Source organism: Squalius cephalus (assembly GCF_949319135.1).
Source record: "Squalius cephalus genome assembly, chromosome: 13".
NCBI classification, from domain to species: Eukaryota; Metazoa; Chordata; class Actinopteri; order Cypriniformes; family Leuciscidae; genus Squalius; species Squalius cephalus.
In genome coordinates this window covers 3,430,963-3,451,636 of record NC_137134.1, presented here as the reverse complement: position 1 = coordinate 3,451,636, position 20,674 = coordinate 3,430,963, and the positions used below count along the sequence as shown (strand labels likewise).

General features: G+C 38.5%; 1 protein-coding gene across 5 annotated transcripts; it reads left to right on the top strand.

Annotated features, from left to right (window-relative positions):
- Nucleotides 1-670: 670 nt before the first annotated feature.
- Nucleotides 671-19,326, top strand: LOC307169525 (uncharacterized protein). 5 transcript variants are annotated; one of them, XM_079890221.1, is made up of 15 exons: nt 671-1,151; nt 1,980-2,088; nt 2,241-2,397; nt 2,717-2,909; nt 3,363-3,470; nt 5,320-5,427; nt 5,964-6,071; nt 6,608-6,715; nt 7,229-7,336; nt 7,873-7,980; nt 8,517-8,624; nt 9,036-9,660; nt 13,473-13,540; nt 14,175-14,303; nt 19,110-19,326. In XM_079890221.1, the coding sequence occupies exons 2-14, from the start codon at nt 1,986-1,988 to the stop codon at nt 14,286-14,288; spliced, it is 2,016 nt and encodes a 671-aa protein (XP_079746347.1). In that variant the 5' UTR covers nt 671-1,151; nt 1,980-1,985; the 3' UTR covers nt 14,289-14,303; nt 19,110-19,326. The 5 variants fall into 5 exon arrangements, with proteins under 5 accessions (XP_079746347.1, XP_079746346.1, XP_079746348.1 ...); XM_079890220.1 differs by having other exon boundaries at nt 671-2,088; XM_079890222.1 differs by lacking the exon at nt 8,517-8,624 and having other exon boundaries at nt 673-1,151.
- The last annotated feature ends 1,348 nt before the right edge of the window (nt 19,327-20,674 follow it).

Below are 20,674 nucleotides of genomic sequence, written 5' to 3'. Positions count from 1 at the left end.
GATCTGGCGCTGATCTTCCTCGCTCTTGGTCACTGGGCCTTTTAAACCAGCAGAACATCTGTGGATTGGTGGAACGTCAGTTCTGATTTTAACGTCGTGACGTCACATCTCTTATGGGCAACCAATGATCACCACCTAGGAATAACGAATAGAAACACGAACACAAAAGAAAGAGAAAAATACAAAAAAACACACGTGGAACGTAACACTTGTAAATAATTGATCATTGTAAATTGCATCACTGCCATACTTTGTACATAGTTGTTTGTTCATTCAACTGTTTTGGAAATGACTTAATGTAAATAAAGTTCAAAATTGATACTTTTCTAATTGTTGTCATGTGTTTAATTTAGTATGGCAAATACATAAATGTGAAAAACATTTTGAAAAAGTAAAAATAATTTTATTAATTACAGATTAATAGGTGTACACACTCTTAAGAATAAACAAAAGCTCATTAAAATCCACAATATGTATGCTCTTGCCAGGTAGGGAAAGCAAATAAGACACCAAGCTAAATGCAGTCATGCATTGTTCGTTCAAAAAGCATAATGTAAGAAATGAAAAATAATGATACATTCAGAATGAATTCTTTCATAGCAGAGAGTTCACAGAAGGACAGCCAAAAGCAGAGAGAGAGAGAGAGAGTTGTTTTTGTGTGTGTGTGTGTGTGTGTGTGTGTGTGTGTGTGTGTGTGTGTGTGTGAGTTGGTATTTATCACGTTGTGGGGACAAGAATCTGTTTACACAGTCACGTAATGGGGACCTCTTGCGTTGTGGGGACCAAAAATCAGGTCCCCATAAGGATGACCCATTGAATTGAATAGAGGAACTATTCTGAAGGTGCTGGGCGGAGTTTCAGCATTGGCCCATAACACACGATTATGAGGTAGTGTGAGTGTGTGAAGTGTGTGCTCAGCTGCGCCCCCAAACATTTTTGGCTGGTAATGCACTCACTTCTCCACACACACATTTTCCAATTATGGTTGAGTACCGCCCACTTCCGGGTCCTCATAAGGAAGGAATTCAACAACAACTTGAAAATATAAGTATTAAATTGATACTGTACACGGAAGACAAAGAAGAAGATTATTTACTGGAGATGCCAACTAAGGATCTAAACTTCTGCAGAGGATAAAAGTGAAGCTCAAGGTACGTTAAGCACATATGTATGAAACCAGTTAGGTTAATTAGATTAGGCAGCGGGCTAACGTTAGCTGCTAGCTAGTTAGTGCTAATTGTTGAGGCTAAGTGTGGCCTGACGTGTTTTTGTGTTTTTCCAATAAGCGATCACAAAATCATACAATGTAATGTTAAGTACTTCATTTCAACTGAAAAGTGTCGTCAGGTGTTTAGTCTGATTGATTGCTAATGAAGGAATTGGGTTATTAAGTCTGTTTCTGTCTAGTTCGCGTGCTGGACAGTAGATTATTTTCTACTTTAAATTAAAGGTAATGTTATGTTTTATTACTTGTCAGGACAGGGTGAGGGGGAGGAATATCACACTTGTGTTTGACTTTTAGTATTGATATCGTTAACAGAGCAATTAAGTAACGTTAGGCAAAAATAAAAACACTGAAATGGTAAGTAGCTTTAAATGAATAAACTTTGTTTTAATTATGACAGTAACTTAAAATAAACTGGGGTTTGTATGGCGAGATCGTTCAAAAGAGTAGTTAGGTTAAGAGCCAAATAAGTAGTTAATTGTCAAGGCTACCTGGGATTATATAGATGTTGGTTTTGTGAGAGATTAGAGCCTAAGTGAAAATGTTGAGTTTATGCCCTCAAGGCTAGTAAGTTAGTCAATAAATGTGATATCCTTGAGTTCTGATTTCTTGTCTTACATTGATACATACGATATCATTGTAATGCAGTGTTACATTACAATAACATTCTTATCTACTTATTGAACATGCTAGTTTAATTCTGCATGTCTCCCCATTTTCACACTATTATTTATTACAATTTTTTTTCTCTCAGTTTGAAATGCCACCACGAATCAGCCCCCTTAAGGATGCCATGCATCATGTTGTTTCGAAGACTGACAAAACATTCAAATTAGATGTGAAGTATATCAATCCAGTGAAAGGTAAGGTGGTGTGATTTATCATTTAATATTTACCATCATATGCATGTCCTAACCATACTGCTGCCAACTATTGATGTCTTTTTGTGTATTTGGCATCCTTTATCTATAAGATTTTATTTTTGGTGAAAAAAAAAAAATTCTGTATTTTGCAGGACGTGGTCTATTCGCAAAGGGTGCCTTTTGCAAAGGTGATTTTGAGTACAGGGGAGATATGATAAATGATGCAGAGCTGCAGAGAAGAAGAACATGTTACCACGCATCCTGTGCTGCATTTATGTTTGATTTCATTTGGCGAGGGAAAACATGGTGGTAAGAAGTCAAGTTGCACCATATTCCTTATGCTAAACCAGGGTCTCTCAAACTCAGTCCTGCAGGGCCACTGTCCTGCACAGTTTAGCTCCAACCCTGATCAAACACACCTGAGCAAACTAATCAATGTCTTCAGGATCACTAGAAACTCACAGCTAGGTGTGTTTGATCAGTTTTGGAGCTAAACTGTGCAGGACAGTGGCCCTCCAGGACTGAGTTTGAGAAACCCTGTGCTAAACTATAGTAAAAAAAGACACTGATTTGGGGTGGTATATTGTAATACTTGTATTCATCCTTTTCTCATGCTTTCATATTTAAGTATTGATGCCTCAAGAGAAGATGGATCGTTTCGGCGGATCGTTATTGATGACCACAAATATCCAAATTGTAAGATGAAGAAAACTGACGTCAATGGAAAGCCTCACCTTTGTCTGTTTGCCCTGGATGACATTAAAGAAGGAGAAGAAATTGCCTATGATTATGGAGGAGAAGACTACCCTTGGAGAACACAAGTATGTTGCAAAGCACACTGTGTACAGAATATATCATTGTTGCAACATGTTAAGCAAGTTGTTGGTTGAATAGATTATAATTTGAATCTATTAGAAATCTATGAATCTAATCATGTCTATAAATGATAAGTTAAGTTACGTTTTAGGTCAGTGTTTCTACCCCACCCCTAAAATTTATACATTTAAAGAGTGAGGTGGTACAGTCTTAGGCCACTTTTCTTTCTGCAAGTTATGTGTGGCATGCAATGGCCTTATTGCAACTTATGGGTGAAATGTAATCACAAAAATAAACTAAAGATTAACTATGTAAAATGAAGACATGTTTTAATTGTAAATGTTTTTGTATTTTTTTTTTTTTTTTTTAATTCTGAAATCATGTGGTATCTGCTTCAGATTTATCTCTTGTGTTTCCATGTTCTAATATCTTGTCATTATGAATGTTGTCTCTTACAGATAACCAGCGTTGCCATTAAAACCAGTGCAGCGAGTGCTTCTGATCCTTCTCTCCAGTCAGAGACTCAGATGGATGATGAATCTGCTCAGATCAACTCTCCTCAACAGGTACGTTCACATTCATCTAGGGATGCAACGATACCATTTTTTCAGAACCGATCCGATACCAAAAATTCTGAGTATCGGCCGATACCGATCCGTACCGATACCAGCGCAGTTTTTTTTTAATCAAGTAGAATTTCTATTACTCTGTGTTAAACTGATAAGAACTGAAAAAAAAGAAAAACACCAACAAAAAATATATGATCATAATCTGACATAAATGCTATTATAAACTAGATTAGTGGATAATTCAGCAATAAAATTTAGTCTAGAAAAATCACGAGTGCACAATTAATTGTATAAAATCTGAACATTTTGTGAAAAAAATGTTTAGTGGAGAACAAATTAGAGACAATAAGTGTAACACTAAATCTGGTAAAACTTTACACATTGCTCTTTGTATTGTTGTAAAATACATTCATGAAAAACAAGATAAAAATAGCAATTATTTTATATCCTACTATAAAATTGAGACATTTTTTAAATGTATAGCACAGCTGTTTAATAAGGTAGCAACATAATAGATAGGACAGGACAAGAACGGCTATTAATAATCTTTCATTGCGTCCCTGTATTACGATATGAAAGGCTCCAATACAGTGTGGCCCACAGCGCTTATGCGCATCCCGAGCGCAGAATGATGCTCTTGAAGCAACATGAGTCACAGCGCGCAGCGCGTCGAGTCCGCATTGAAAAGTTTAAAGCACAAAGAAAATACATATGATGCATAGTGTATTATACAGTATCTATCTATGCAATAGTCTATTCAGCATTTTCTTTTAAATTTCAGTTACTGTGCGCGTGAAGAACAAATAGTACCTGACTTTACTCTACTGTTGTGATCTAACAGACACCCGGTGGAAAGTAACATGATTAAGGTACAGCAATAAAGTCCAGCAAGATAAAGTTGTTTTATGTGAAACCATAGACCTTTATCTACAGATCAAGTATAATAATAGTAACATTGAATCATCTTGGAGAGAGTTTCATCGTGTGTTCTGTCATAACCGGACGCGACGCGCTGTTTGAGTGCTGAATGAAGAATGATTGACAGCCGCAGCTGAGGGAAACGTTTACGTGATCTTGAATTTAACACTTAAATATTAATTTATATCTCACATTATACTGTATAATGGCTTCAGAACACTTAAAATATTGTGCACGAAAACTTATGGTGCTTTATAATGTTTGTGGGGCTTAACAATAACACTGAATAGTATACGCACAATATCGGATTTGGATCGGCCTTGTCTGACCGATACCCGATCCGCCAAAAATGGCAGTATCGGAGCCGATTCCGATACTGAGTATCGGATCGGTGCATCCCTACATTCATCACTAAAGATTTAGGTCTACTGTCTCTCTTTGTCATGGTTTAGTGATTTTTAAGCATATTTTGATGCGTATCTGGTGTAAATTAGTAAATTAAACCGTGTAACGACATGTGTCCAGTAGGTTAGTGCTAGTGGAGTATTTAGGGCCAGTTTTATCCTTCACAGGGATTTTTTTCTGGATTAATTGTTGCTTTAAAATGGACAGTCACGACGTCCCCACAACACACTTTCAGTCAGTGTTTGACTTAAAACTTGTGTGTTGAATTTGATGAAACTAGTCCCCATAAGGAACTATAACGTGGTGTGTGAAAGGTCCCCATGAAGGTGTGTGAAAGGTCCCCATGAAGCCGGGTTTTATCCAGATGTGTGTGAGCGCAGACAGGGGTTGACTGGACAGGAATAAATGTTTTAGATGAAGTTGATTTGTCTATTTCTCTGAAATCCTGTGGTATCTGCTTCAGATTTCTCTCTTGTGTTTCCATGTTCTAATATCTTGTCATTATGAATGTTGTCTCTTACAGATAACCAGCGTTGCCATTAAAACCAGTGCAGCGAGTGCTTCTGATCCTTCTCTCCAGTCAGAGACTCAGATGGATGATGAATCTGCTCAGATCAACTCTCCTCAACAGGTACGTTCACATTCATCACTAAAGATTTAGGTCTACTGTCTCTCTTTGTCATGGTTTAGTGATTTTTAGGCATATTTTGATGCGTATCTGGTGTAAATTAGTACATTAAACCGTGTAACGACATGTGTCCTGTAGTTTAGTGCTAGTGGAGTATTTAGGGCCAGTTTTATCCTTCACAGGGAATTATTTTCTAGGTTAATTGTTGCTTTAAAATGGACACTCACGAAGTCCCCACAACACACTTTCAGTCAGTGTTTGAGTTCAAACTCATGTGTTGAATTTGGTGAAACTAGTCCCCATAAGGAACTATAACGTTGTGTGTGAAAGGTCCCCATGAAGGTGTGTGACAGGTCCCCATGAAGCCGGGTTTTATCCAGATGTGTGTGAGCGCAGACAGGGGTTGACTGGACAGGAATAAATGTTTTAGATGAAGTTGATTTGTCTCTTTCTATAAAATCATGTGGTATCTGCTTCAAATTTCTCTCTTGTGTTTCCATGTTCTAATATCTTGTCATTATGAATGTTGTCTCTTACAGATAACCAGCGTTGCCATTAAAACCAGCGCAGCGAGTGCTTCTGATCCTTCTCTCCAGTCAGAGACTCAGATGGATGATGAATCTGCTCAGATCAACTCTCCTCAACAGGTACGTTCACATTCATCACTAAAGATTTAGGTCTACTGTCTCTCTTTGTCATGGTTTAGTGATTTTTAGGCATATTTTGATGCGTATCTGGTGTAAATTAGTACATTAAACCGTGTAACGACATGTGTCCTGTAGTTTAGTGCTAGTGGAGTATTTAGGGCCAGTTTTATCCTTCATAAGGATTTATTTTCTAGGTTAATTGTTGCTTTAAAATGGACACTCACGACGTCCCCACAACACACTTTCAGTCAGTGTTTGAGTTCAAACTCATGTGTTGAATTTGATGAAACTAGTCCCCATAAGGAACTATAACATTGTGTGTGAAAGGTCCCCATGAAGGTGTGTGAAAGGTCCCCATGAAGCCGGGTTTTATCCAGATGTGTGTGAGCGCAGACAGGGGTTGACTAGACAGGAATAAATGTTTTAGATGAAGTTGATTTGTCTATTTCTCTGAAATCATGTGGTATCTGCTTCAGATTTCTCTCTTGTGTTTCCATGTTCTAATATCTTGTCATTATGAATGTTGTCTCTTACAGATAACCAGCGTTGCCATTAAAACCAGCGCAGCGAGTGCTTCTGATCCTTCTCTCCAGTCAGAGACTCAGATGGATGATGAATCTGCTCAGATCAACTCTCCTCAACAGGTACGTTCACATTCATCACTAAAGATTTAGGTCTACTGTCTCTCTTTGTCATGGTTTAGTGATTTTTAGGCATATTTTGATGCGTATCTGGTGTAAATTAGTACATTAAACCGTGTAACGACATGTGTCCTGTAGTTTAGTGCTAGTGGAGTATTTAGGGCCAGTTTTATCCTTCACAGGGAATTATTTTCTAGGTTAATTGTTGCTTTAAAATGGACACTCACGACGTCCCCACAACACACTTTCAGTCAGTGTTTGAGTTCAAACTCATGTGTTGAATTTGATGAAACTAGTCCCCATAAGGAACTATGACATTGTGTGTGAAAGGTCCCCATGAAGCCGGGTTTTATCCAGATGTGTGTGAGCGCAGACAGGGGTTGACTAGACAGGAATAAATGTTTTAGATGAAGTTGATTTGTCTATTTCTCTGAAATCATGTGGTATCTGCTTCAGATTTCTCTCTTGTGTTTCCATGTTCTAATATCTTGTCATTATGAATGTTGTCTCTTACAGATAACCAGCGTTGCCATTAAAACCAGCGCAGCGAGTGCTTCTGATCCTTCTCTCCAGTCAGAGACTCAGATGGATGATGAATCTGCTCAGATCAACTCTCCTCAACAGGTACGTTCACATTCATCACTAAAGATTTAGGTCTACTGTCTCTCTTTGTCATGGTTTAGTGATTTTTAGGCATATTTTGATGCGTATCTGGTGTAAATTAGTACATTAAACCGTGTAACGACATGTGTCCTGTAGTTTAGTGCTAGTGGAGTATTTAGGGCCAGTTTTATCCTTCACAGGGAATTATTTTCTAGGTTAATTGTTGCTTTAAAATGGACACTCACGACGTCCCCACAACACACTTTCAGTCAGTGTTTGAGTTCAAACTCATGTGTTGAATTTGATGAAACTAGTCCCCATAAGGAACTATGACATTGTGTGTGAAAGGTCCCCATGAAGGTGTGTGAAAGGTCCCCATGAAGCCGGGTTTTATCCAGATGTGCGTGAGCGCAGACAGGGGTTGACTGGACAGGAATAAATGTTTTAGATGAAGTTGATTTGTCTCTTTTTATAAAATCATGTGGTATCTGCTTCAAATTTTTCTCTTGTGTTTCCATGTTCTAATATCTTGTCATTATGAATGTTGTCTCTTACAGATAACCAGCGTTGCCATTAAAACCAGCGCAGCGAGTGCTTCTGATCCTTCTCTCCAGTCAGAGACTCAGATGGATGATGAATCTGCTCAGATCAACTCTCCTCAACAGGTACGTTCACATTCATCACTAAAGATTTAGGTCTACTGTCTCTCTTTGTCATGGTTTAGTGATTTTTAGGCATATTTTGATGCGTATCTGGTGTAAATTAGTACATTAAACCGTGTAACGACATGTGTCCTGTAGTTTAGTGCTAGTGGAGTATTTAGGGCCAGTTTTATCCTTCACAGGGAATTATTTTCTAGGTTAATTGTTGCTTTAAAATGGACACTCACGACGTCCCCACAACACACTTTCAGTCAGTGTTTGAGTTCAAACTCATGTGTTGAATTTGATGAAACTAGTCCCCATAAGGAACTATAACATTGTGTGTGAAAGGTCCCCATGAAGGTGTGTGAAAGGTCCCCATGAAGCCGGGTTTTATCCAGATGTGTGTGAGCGCAGACAGGGGTTGACTGGACAGGAATAAATGTTTTAGATGAAGTTGATTTGTCTATTTCTCTGAAATCATGTGGTATCTGCTTCAGATTTCTCTCTTGTGTTTCCATGTTCTAATATCTTGTCATTATGAATGTTGTCTCTTACAGATAACCAGCGTTGCCATTAAAACCAGCGCAGCGAGTGCTTCTGATCCTTCTCTCCAGTCAGAGACTCAGATGGATGATGAATCTGCTCAGATCAACTCTCCTCAACAGGTACGTTCACATTCATCACTAAAGATTTAGGTCTACTGTCTCTCTTTGTCATGGTTTAGTGATTTTTAGGCATATTTTGATGCGTATCTGGTGTAAATTAGTACATTAAACCATGTAACGACATGTGTCCTGTAGTTTAGTGCTAGTGGAGTATTTAGGGCCAGTTTTATCCTTCACAGGGATTTATTTTCTAGGTTAATTGTTGCTTTAAAATGGACACTCACGACGTCCCCACAACACACTTTCAGTCAGTGTTTGAGTTCAAACTTGTGTGTTGAATATGATGAAACTAGTCCCCATAAGGAAATATAACGTTGTGTGTGAAAGGTCCTCATGAAGCTGGTTTTAATCAAGATGTGTGTGTGAGCAAGGTTTGCTGGACAGGAATAATTGTTTTTTTTTCTGGCAAAGGTGTGTCTAGCCCAGATGATTCTCTTTAACCGGCGCAGGGAAGGAGTGGTTTCGAGCATGCCTTTGTCTGCATTTCTATCAAGAGACACTTCTGATCCACATGAGGATGTGGACTGGGCACTCTCTGAAGTGGAAAACAATCTCTGCAGACACTTCACAAGGGTTATCGCAAGGGGGAAGCGTGGTCGACCAGTTCCAATTCTTCTGACTTCAAAAATGCTATGTGCCTTAGAACTCCTTGTTAAGCAGAGAGAGGCTTGTGGGGTTCTGAAAGACAATTCCTATATGTTTGCAAGACCAGAAGCCATGACATATTTTCGAGGGTCAGACTGCCTCCGTGGCTTTGCAAAGGTGTGTGACGCAAAGTGTCCCAAGTCACTGACATCTACAAGACTGCGAAAGCATGCCGCAACCCTTTCAACAGTGCTGAATATGACTGACACCGAGATGGACCAGCTGGCAAACTTTCTTGGACACGACATAAGAATCCATCATGAGTTCTATCGACTCCCTGAGAAGACCCTGCAACTTGCCAAGATCAGCAAAGTTCTAATGGCTCTTGAGCAAGGAAGATTAGCTGAGTTCCATGGCAAGAACTTGGATGAAATTGGGATAGATCCTGATGGTGTGGTATTTTATTTGACTTTTGTTTGATTTTCTGTTTGATTTTCTGTTTACCATCTATTAGGGGTGTAACGATACACGTATTCGTATTGAACTGTTTGGTACGATGCTTTCGGTTCTGTGTTCGGTACGCATTTTCAAACCGAACGGTTCGTTGGACCATTTTTCCTGCCGACCAAAATTTCGTTATTTCAAATGTAGGCGGGTCGCGTGTGGCAAGCGCTCTCGTTATGTAAGAGACGCCGGCGCGACCACAACATTGTCCAACGTCAAATGGCAAACGTAATGCAAGCGGAACGAAACTGCTCGTTATTGTGTGGTTGACGGACCGTTTATCAGTTTGGACCAGTGCAGCGCAAGCTGATCATGATCATACGACACTGTTACTACACAGCGCTAATAAGAGATCCAGTAAAGAAATCATTTGAATTCGCCACAGAAGTAATAACATCGCTGAGAGATCTTGTGAGAAACATTCACATTTCTCCGTTATTAACGGTTCAAACAGCTCTGACGTGGAAACCAGGAGAAACATTGTGCCATAAATGAACTATCCGGTGTCCACAGATGGATTTACCATGGATTTACTGTAGTAACACTAACTGCAACCATGGAAGTTTGGCAGGAATAGTAGGCTATAATGCCTTCAAGTAACATTACGTTGGTTTTATTTTGACATTAAAATAAACTCGATATTACAACAGAAATGTTTAACTCTCTCTTTTCCAGCACTTTAGACACAGTTGCTCCGTTGCGCTTAAAGAAGATTAAAGAAAATAGTCCAACGCCGTGGTACAACGAGCACACTCAGGCCCTTAAGAGAGCAGCCAGAAAAATGGAGCGCAACTGGAAGAAAACAAAACTAGAGGTATTTCGCATTTCATGGAAGGAGAGCTCAATTACTTACAGAGAGGCTTTAAAAGCTGCTAGATCTGCTTATTTTTCAACCCTATTAGAAGAAAATAAACATAATCCTAGGTATTTATTTGAAACGGTGGCTAAACTAACGAAAAATAAAGCTTCAAGCACCGAAGTTTCCAAGCAACACAGCAGTAATGATTTTATGAACTTCTTCACTTATAAGATTGATAATATCAGGGACAAAATTATAACTATGCAACCGTCTACTACAGTATCGCATCAGGCAGTGCATTGTAGTCTCCCTGAGGAAAAATTGGATTAATTCGTTGATATAGGAGAGGAAGAATTTACTAAACTCATTAAATCATCTAAATCTACAACATGTATGTTAGACCCTATACCAACTAAGCTACTGAAAGAAATACTTCCAGAGGTCATAGATCCTCTTCTTAATATCATTAATTCGTCTTTGTCTCTAGGATACGTACCAAAAACCTTTAAGCTGGCTATGATTAAACCGCTTGTTAAAAAAACGCAACTTGATCCTACAGAATTAGTCAATTATAGGCCGATCTCGAATCTACCTTTTCTGTCAAAGATATTAGAAAAGGCAGTATCCTCACAACTGTGTTCCTTTCTTGAAAGAAATGATCTCTGCGAGGATTTCCATTCAGGATTTAGACCGTACCATAGTACCGAGACAGCTCTCGTTAGAGTCACAAATGATTTGCTCTTATCATCCGATCGTGGTTGTATCTCTCTATTAGTGTTACTCGATCTTAGTGCTGCATTTGACACCATTGACCACAACGTTCTTTTAAATAGATTAGAACATTATGTTGGCATTAGTGGAAATGCACTAGCATGGTTTAAATCATACTTATCTGACCGTTATCAGTTTGTAGCAGTAAATGATGAGATGTCTCATCGATCACAAGTTCAGTATGGCGTACCACAAGGCTCAGTACTAGGACCGCTGCTGTTCACTCTGTACATGCTACCATTAGGAGAAATCATTAGGAAACATGGCATTAGCTTTCACTGTTATGCCGATGATACTCAGCTCTATATTTCTTCAAAACCTAACGAAACTTATCAATTCACAAAATGAACGGAATGCATAGCGGATATAAAAAAATTGGATGACTCGTAATTTCCTACTTCTAAATTCTGAAAAAACAGAGTTTCTAATTATTGGACAAAAAACTTCCTCACGTAATAACCTAGAATACTGTCTAACACTTGATGGCTGCTCTGTTAAGTCTTCGTCGTCGGTTAGGAACCTGGGTGTGCTCTTTGATACCAATCTTTCATTTGAAAGTCACGTGTCTAGTATCTGTAAAACTGCATTTTTCCATTTAAAAATATATCTAAATTACACCATATGCTCTCATTGACAAATGCGGAACAATTAGTTCATGCGTTCATGACCTCAAGGCTAGATTATTGTAATGCTCTACTGGGTGGTTGTCCTGCACGCTTAATAAACAAACTACAGCTGGTCCAAAACGCAGCAGCTCGAGTTCTTACTAGAACCAGGAAGTATGACCATATTAGCCCGGTTCTGTCAAAACTGCATTGGCTCCCTATTAAACATCGCATAAATTTTAAAATATTGCTGATCACTTACAAAGCACTAAATGGTTTAGCTCCGCAGTACTTGAGCGAGCTCTTAACGCATTATAGTCCGTCACGTCTATTGCGATCTCAAAATTCCGGCCAGTTACTAATACCTAGAATATCAAAATCGACTGCTGGCGGTAGATCCTTTTCCTATTTAGCACCAAAACTCTGGAACAGTCTTCCTACCATTGTCCGGGAAGCAGACACACTCTGTCAGTTCAAAGCTAGACTAAAGACACATCTCTTTGACCTAGCTTTCGGGAACACTTCCCAAAAATCCTGATGTACTCGTTACATCATGAGAAGAATGGCATCTACGCTAATTTTAGTGTCTGTGTTTATCCCGAGGTTTTCCTGCAGCCTGCCGGATCCAGGCCGTATCCAGATCTGACGAATGACTTTCGCCTGGACCGATGACAACGCAGTGCTGAAGTGCCAACTAGTCTCTCCCTATGGAGGATCCCACTACCACTCTACAGATAAGGCGTTGTCGGGAAAGGCGTTGTTCGTTTCGCGTTCCTACCCCAAAGCAACAAAATAAAATAAAATTCTTTATCAAAATTTATAAGGAAAGACAAGTACTTTGTTTAGGCTTGGCTTGTAGGGAATTCCAAACCTGCGTATATTCAAACGCACATAACTATAGAACCCATTCTAAATGCGCATGTGAACGCCATCAGCGTTTCTCACAGGTTCGCGTTTAAAGTCTGTGTAGAGGGAATGGTGTCGTCTTAGCGGCTACATTGCTTGATCGTTGCGACGGAAGCAAATCAATCAAAACTAACTTTAGATGGAAATAACTTAACTCTGCTGTAAAGCCGAAACAATCTCTGTTACCTTAAATTATAAGCTTATCTCTGTAAAGCTGCTTTGAGACAATCTACATTGTTAAAAGCGCTATATAAATGAAGATGACTTGACTTGACATTGTAAATACAATTGCTGCCCTCAAATGTTAATCTGAACTAAAATAAACCTTTGTTTATAACTACTACAATATTACATTTCACTTTTTCCAAGGAGCGTTTTGTTTTATATGCTCCTAAGAAGAGTCAATTATAGCTCCAGAATTGCTCAAAGTAAAAAAAAATCATACTTTATGATGTTAGTTTTAATAAAAAAAAGAATAAAAAAATTAAATCAAGGAAATTACTCTGGCATTTTTTTTCTTTTTGCTGTATCAAAAACGTACCGAACCGTGACACAAGTGTATCGTATTGAACTGAAACGTAAATTTTGTGAACCGTTACACCCCTACCATCTATTCGTATACCAGGTGTTTATGATCCATTATATACCATTGTTAAGCTGTACTTTGAACTTCCACAGAAACGTTATTGACTGTGATGAGGAAGACGGGAGCATACAAGAGGGACACTGTTCATCTACTGTTGACGGTTTGTATTACTGTCAAAATACACTATTACATTTTGCAGTTATTCATAATTTTCAGTCACGTAACTTGTGAAGACCTGACAGACAAAAATATTGTTCTAACATCATAGCCAACATTAAAGAAGATGCTTTAGTATGCTGAACAAATGTTTTTTTTTTTGACGAAACGGCTCATTGTGTAATGAATCAAATGCCTCCAAGCTATTCTTCAACTAAATTACACTAAACATTCATTCTGGAGTGAATATTTTTTTGTGAGTTTACTACCATAAAAAATATATTTCATAGGAGAAACTTGTACATTTTTCATTTTTCATAAAACACTAGCTGATCTGCTCTCTTCTCGTGTTGGTTGTGTCATGGCACAAAACGAATCATGTCAGATGATTAAGACATGAAATAAAATGGTTATACTCAATTTACTTGCACTTATATTTGATTAAATGTCTGCTGGAAAGATGTAGTTCAATTATACTTGCAATAATGAACAATTGCACAGGTTTAGGGTTTATTGTACTTTAATGATTTTAAATAATTAGTGCATAAGTGTGACAAATAACAGTGTATTGTCAGCATTCTATAGTACATTTAAATTGTATCTTTCTGAAAATGTTGAACTTTGATTATTTTCCATAGAACCATCAGCAGAGGTGGCACTTCCTCCTACCAAGAGGAATGACATGCCGCCACCACCCAAGAGACCCAGACCACCATCAGATGAAGAGATGCCTACAGGAGCCAGTGCTGTGAGGCCTTCTTCCAAAGGTGAACTCTTTACACATTTCTTAGACTAAATTAGACCCTTTAGGAGCACTTTAACACCCAGATCTCAGACCAGGGGCCTCATTTATAAAACTGTGCGTAGGAACCTTACTAAAAGTGTACGTGCGCCCGAAAGCCAAAAATGGCGTACGCAAAAAAATATTCAGACTTATAAAACCGTGCGTACGCCAGAACCTGCGCAGAATTCACTTTATAAATCCCAGTCAGCGGAAGATTGTGCGTACATGCATCTCCACCCGAAATAACCATATGTGGAGCTTACGACGCCTAGTTTTACTATGCAGATCCTCATCTACATATCATTTGACTACATAACTGAGGGAAGGAGGTTGTTCCCCAAAATCTCGCAATACATGGCCCCAGTCATCCTCTCCTTAATACAGTGCAGTCGCCCTGTCCCATGTGCAGAAAAACACCCCCAAAGCATGATGCTACCACCCCCATGCTTCACAGTAGGGATGGTGTTCTTGGGATGGTACTCATCATTCTTCTTCCTCCAAACACGTTTAGTGGAATTATGACCAAAAAGTTCTATTTTGGTCTCATCTGATCACATGACTTTCTCCCATGACTCCTCTGGATCATCCAAATGGTCATTGGCAAACTTAAGACGGGCCTTGACATGTGCTGGTTTAAGCAGGGGAACCTTCCGTGCCATGCATGATTTCAAACCATGACGTCTTAGTGTATTACCAACAGTAACCTTGGAAACGGTGGTCACAGCTCTTTTTAGGTCATTGACCAGCTCCTCCCGTGTAGTTCTGGGCTGATTTCTCACCTTTCTTAGGATCATTGAGACCCCACGAGGTGAGATCTTGCATGGAGCCCCAGTCCGAGGGAGATTGACAGTCATGTTGCTCAGGAACCCATCTGTAGTTGTTTAGAGGGTTACTTGGTTGATGCTAGAATCTACTAGGTGTTTTGTGGCACTAGTAGGAACTGTAGCTGTTCTAAAAATGAAAACACCGAATCAGTAATAACTAGCCTAACCCCTGGAGCAGTTTGAGTGGATGGATGCATAAAAATAACTTGCAGCCAAGACATTGATCCTAATATATTTTCCTTTTCTCCAATGATCATTTCAGGCCAAGTGACTGAATGTAAAAATCACTGTTTGATTGACAGTGTAATTCTATTTATAGGTAGAGTGCAAATTAATTTCTCTTGCAATATAGATGCTGACATAAATACTAGGGCTGCCCTCGACTAAAGTTTTTTTTTTTTCTAGTCGACTAGTAGTCGTTCATTAAGCTATTAGTCAACTAATCGCATTTTTATATTAATAAGCCATAACTCATAATAATGAGCCTTTAATTGCCTATATAATACATAGCCTAATTAGCGATCAAGCGCACACTTAAAGTTCCGCAGCGCACCGGCAAAAATAATGATTGAGTGTGTCTTGTGTCAGAAGGAGACTGTCTAAACAAACATTGTAATAATTTATTGATATTCTCGGCTGCAGAGATTAAGTCGATGATACAGACTCGTCATCTCCGCAGTGACTCGCATTTCATACGGATTACATAATCTGAGTATTTATTTTCCACTTGAATTGATTCGTTTAAAAGCAGACATTTCAAGCTTTCTATAGATATATTTCTCACGTGTGTGTGTGTGTGAGGCAGGGTGGGAATTATGTAATTTTAGGGGCAAGGCCATTTGGCCTCCACCTTTTCTTTTTTTTTTAGGGGCACCAAGGCCATATGACAGGGCACAAAGGCCATTGAGTACAATTCGATGGTTTTCCCATTCAGATTGATACCATAACATCCTAATTTGGAATAAGACATGGATTATGACTTTTTTAATAAAAAAAAACATTTTTTAATGAGAGAGAGAGAGAGAGCGCCATTACATCCAGAAGGTATACACCCTCACACAACAATAGAAACAACATAAATGCCAATAAAAGCATTCAGAAACAACACAAATGCCAATAAAAGCATTCAAAATATTCATTCAGTCCTCTATATCATGTGAGTGTGAGAGAGAGAACCATTCCATCCAGAAGGTATACACCCTCACAATCATTATTGCTCAGCGCTCAACGCAGTTTGCTTCGCGCTCCACTCAAATCGCCCCCCGCTCACTCCAAAAAAGGAAAAAAATCTACATGTATATCACTTGTAGCGGTCCCCAAGCTTTTTTGCGCCACAGATCGGTTTAATATCAGACAATATTTTCACGGACCGGCCTTAAAGGTGTGGCGGATAAATACAACAAAATAAAATGATACGAACGGCATAAAACCTGGGGTATTTTTTTTAGCCTATAATAATAAACGTGAATCCAATGTGTGGGCCTACTAGCAACTTTATTAGCAGCATCCTCTAACATCGCGCCTAAAAACAACTGAGAAAGTCTGACCACAAACAAAATGCCCCCAAAAGAAAAGAATCTCTATGTTTTCGGTGCTGATGCGATGTAAGGGTGGCGCTGCTGCCAATAAAGCACCTAAAAGCTGTCACAACGAACCGGCAAAATTAATGATTATGAATATGTAAAATATAGCAGGAGACATTTTAATTGTTTACTAATAAACCAGTTTTTTATTTTTTTTATGTCTGTGTCGGCTGGAAAGATGCTGACTCGCGATCTTCGCAGTAGTGAACGCGCCAGAGAGAATTGCACATTTCATACGGATTACATAAGAGAGAAGTCTGTTTTCTTTCGTTTTGAATTGTTCTGTTTAAAAGTAGACATTTCAAGCTTTATATATATGTCTCAGGTCTGTGAGGCAAGTAGGCTATACTTGTCTGTAACATTGTGTTTTTTTTTTTTTGTGAAATAAATTTCTAAATAAATGCGACTTATAGTCCAGTGCGACTTAGGCTAGGCCTATACTGTATGTGTTTTTTCTTCTTCATGGCGCATTTTTTGACTGTTGCGATTTATACTCCGGAGCGACTTATTAATAGTAGGCTACATAATGGTTTGGAGTTTTTGAACTCCATTATTGAGCTGAGTTTTGACTGAAAATAGTCTACTGTTGATGACTGTGCAAGACAGATGGATTCAGGGTCAGGCTTGACTAAGCATGCTTCAGACTCGTGGTGTGAGCGGAGCGAAACTGGAGCGGGAAATAGGGCGACGCTCTGTCCTTTTGAAATTGCCGCTCTGCGCTCTGTCCAAGATCCGCCCGCTCGCGCTCCCCGCTCGCTCCCGCTCCACTCCGCTTTATACATGGAACTTGGACAGGGCCAGGGCACACAGGCCACTGTGGCCGTACGATGATTTTTTTTTCACGGGGCATGAAGGCCAAAGTGTAGGGCAACGGCGGCCGTGGCCGCGGTATAATTCCCACCCTGGTGTGAGGCGAGTATACGCTGAGTTTCGGCTCATTTCTGTGATGCTCAAGTTCACTGAGACAGCAGAAAGCACATCCTGATTGTTTTCATTATTTTACAAAGCACAACATTTTGTAGTTATTGTGAGTTTACAGAAATAAGAGTTGAACCTTTACAGTTTGCATTACTCTGTCCTTTTATTCATACAGATAAGAGTATTGAAAGTTAAATGATCGCGCCGGCGCCTGTATGTCCTGCGACTAACCGACTAATAAAAGACCTAATAAATAATAATAATAAAAGACCTAATAAATAATAATAATAATAATAGTCGCTTTGGTGCATTTCTCACATCACTATTTACATTTGCACAACAGTTAGTTCAACCTCCACAACATTTAGTCATTTGTGCACATCATAGTAGCAGTTTCTCATTCCTTCCAACAAACTGCAAATGCTTTTGGACATGCATCTATTGCTTTCATACAACTCTCTGCTGTTATATAACATTATCATTTGCTTGTCATGTCAGTCAAAATTAACTATACTTGTGAATGCTGAATAGTCATTCCATATAAAACTAATAGTCCTCATTTCATTGCTTGAGTCATTACATACAAAAATGTTGAACTAGTTATCAATCTGTCAAGCAAATTTTACACTTTTTTTTAAATTATTATTATTATTATTATTATTATTATTATTATTTTTCTGAAAATGCCTCCTAAATTGAATAATTTCTCTCAGGTGAATCTCAGCTTTCACTGATGAGGAACATCTGGATGTGCATGAATGATTACAGTACTATGTACTGTATGTTGTATGTTCAGTTCCAATATGTACTGCAATATTGTTTACAGTTGTGCATAGCTCTATGCATAGCTGTATTTATTTCATTTGCACAATGCTGTGAACAAATTAGAATTGCAAAGAGCATATGCAGTAAAAATGTGAAACATACATATTCAGTGTCTTGTACTCTGTTACCTCACTAAATACAGTAATGTGTAACTTTACTGTATTTTTCAAATGGCTGTTCAAATAGTATATAGTGCTATCTTGAGCATGTACAGGTAGTGTTACCAAGATCTGACTTTTTTGCAATGGAAAACATTTACAGAATAAACTGTCATAATGAAAACATAACCAAGCCATTTGACTATCTTGTTCATAAACAATGGTGTCAGGACTTTTCATCTTGATGACACTGACACTTTCATTGACATGAATACTTGCTTTTGAGGAATGAGCTATCCATTTTGAGCAAGTGATACGCTTTTGCAGGTTATCAACTAGGTTTTGCAGTTTGTACTAATTGTTCTGAGAACTGCTTTAACTGTTGTGCAAATGTAAATAGTGATGTGAGAAATGCACCAAAGCGACTGAGAAAAACTGTAATAACCAGACCTAATAAATACTGATAATAGGATTCAGAACTTCGGATTGGAATTCCAGCACACACTTTATCATTTCAATTGTTTTTTCTGTCCACTTTTAGGTAAAAGTACCCAGAAGACACCCTGGCAGCAGACAGAGGTGCAGGCGGTGGAAAGGCACATGAAGCGATTCATCACATTCATCACATCGTTCATTGTACAAGCAAAGAGCGACTGTGACAAATGTTTAAAAGCTGAACCAGAAGCACTGAAGAACCGCGATTTGAAGACCGTAAAGTTTTACATTTATTAGTAGTGAATAAATGTGTTGAAGCTCAATTAGTAGTAGATTTTGTTTTATTTTTTATAAGTATCAGGTGAATGAGTAGCAGCTGATGCTGGGAGGTTGGCCGAAAAAATTACAATTATAGAAAGAATAGTTTGAAGTGGAAAGGTTTAAATGTTTTACCTGTGGGTATGAAATGGGTTGGAAAATATCCAGACAATAATTCATTACTTGCATGCAGTCCTTTGTTGCAGTGAAAAAGTTCTCCATTCACATATAATCCACTTCAATCACACTAATATTCCAATCAATTGTAAGAACAATCAATCGATCCAAACAAATATTCTGCATGTTGAGGAGATGATTACAAGCACAACACTAGGGCCTGGTTTCACAGACAGGATTTAGATTAAACCAGGATTAGGCCTTTAGTTCAGTTAGGACATTTAAGTAGCTTTTATAAACGTGTCTTAGAAATAAGCATTACTGGTGTGCATCTTGAGACAAAACAATGGCACTTGGACACAAAGGACTTAATTTAAGATGTGCTTTCAGTTAAAACGGCTTAAACACACACTTTAGTCTGAGACTATCTTAAGGCTGGTCTGTGAAACTGGCCATAGGTGTTCTATGCAAGAGTGAAGCTTGGTTGTAGATTGAACCCATTTTTTTTAAGGGCAAATGGACAAATGCAATCTGAGGAATTACTTCGTATAAATGCCTATTATTTGTCATTAGTAATATATTTCTTGTTCTATCTAGGTCCCCACAAATCAAAAGGGGAAGTTGTGTGAATTATGCAAATTAAGTCCCCACAAATCAAATAGGAGGTTGTGTGAATTATGCAAATTAGGTCCCCACAAATCTAATGGGAGGTTGTGTGAATTATGCAAATATTATGCAAAGTTGGTCCCTATAAGACATGTCAACTCGATTTTTCAAAAGTCCCCATAACGCATGGTCAAATCATTACTTCATCAATTCAGATATCTGAAGGCGTGTATAAGTTATCAAAGCTATGGTAAGTATCCCTAATTTTTTTCTTACCTCTAGAACCTTTAGAAAGGGTGGTCCCCACAAGTGATGATCATAAAGTTGGTCCCCATTCAGCATGGAAACCAGTATGTGTGTGTGTGTGTGTGTGGTGGGTTGTCAGGGCCTGTTTAATTCAAGGGGTACAAAGAGAGTGAGAGTCATACACACACATGGTATTTTCTTATAACAAACACACCCTAACATGTTAGTTAGATTTGCATATTCCTCCATTACTTGATTTTTATCCTCATCTATTGCAATAGTTCCTTGTATTTGATCCTGGCTAGCAGTCTTTTATCAAAGACAGGGAACGCATTGAATTGTCTACCAGGGGCCCGTTCTTCGTACGTCGCTAACTCAGTTAGC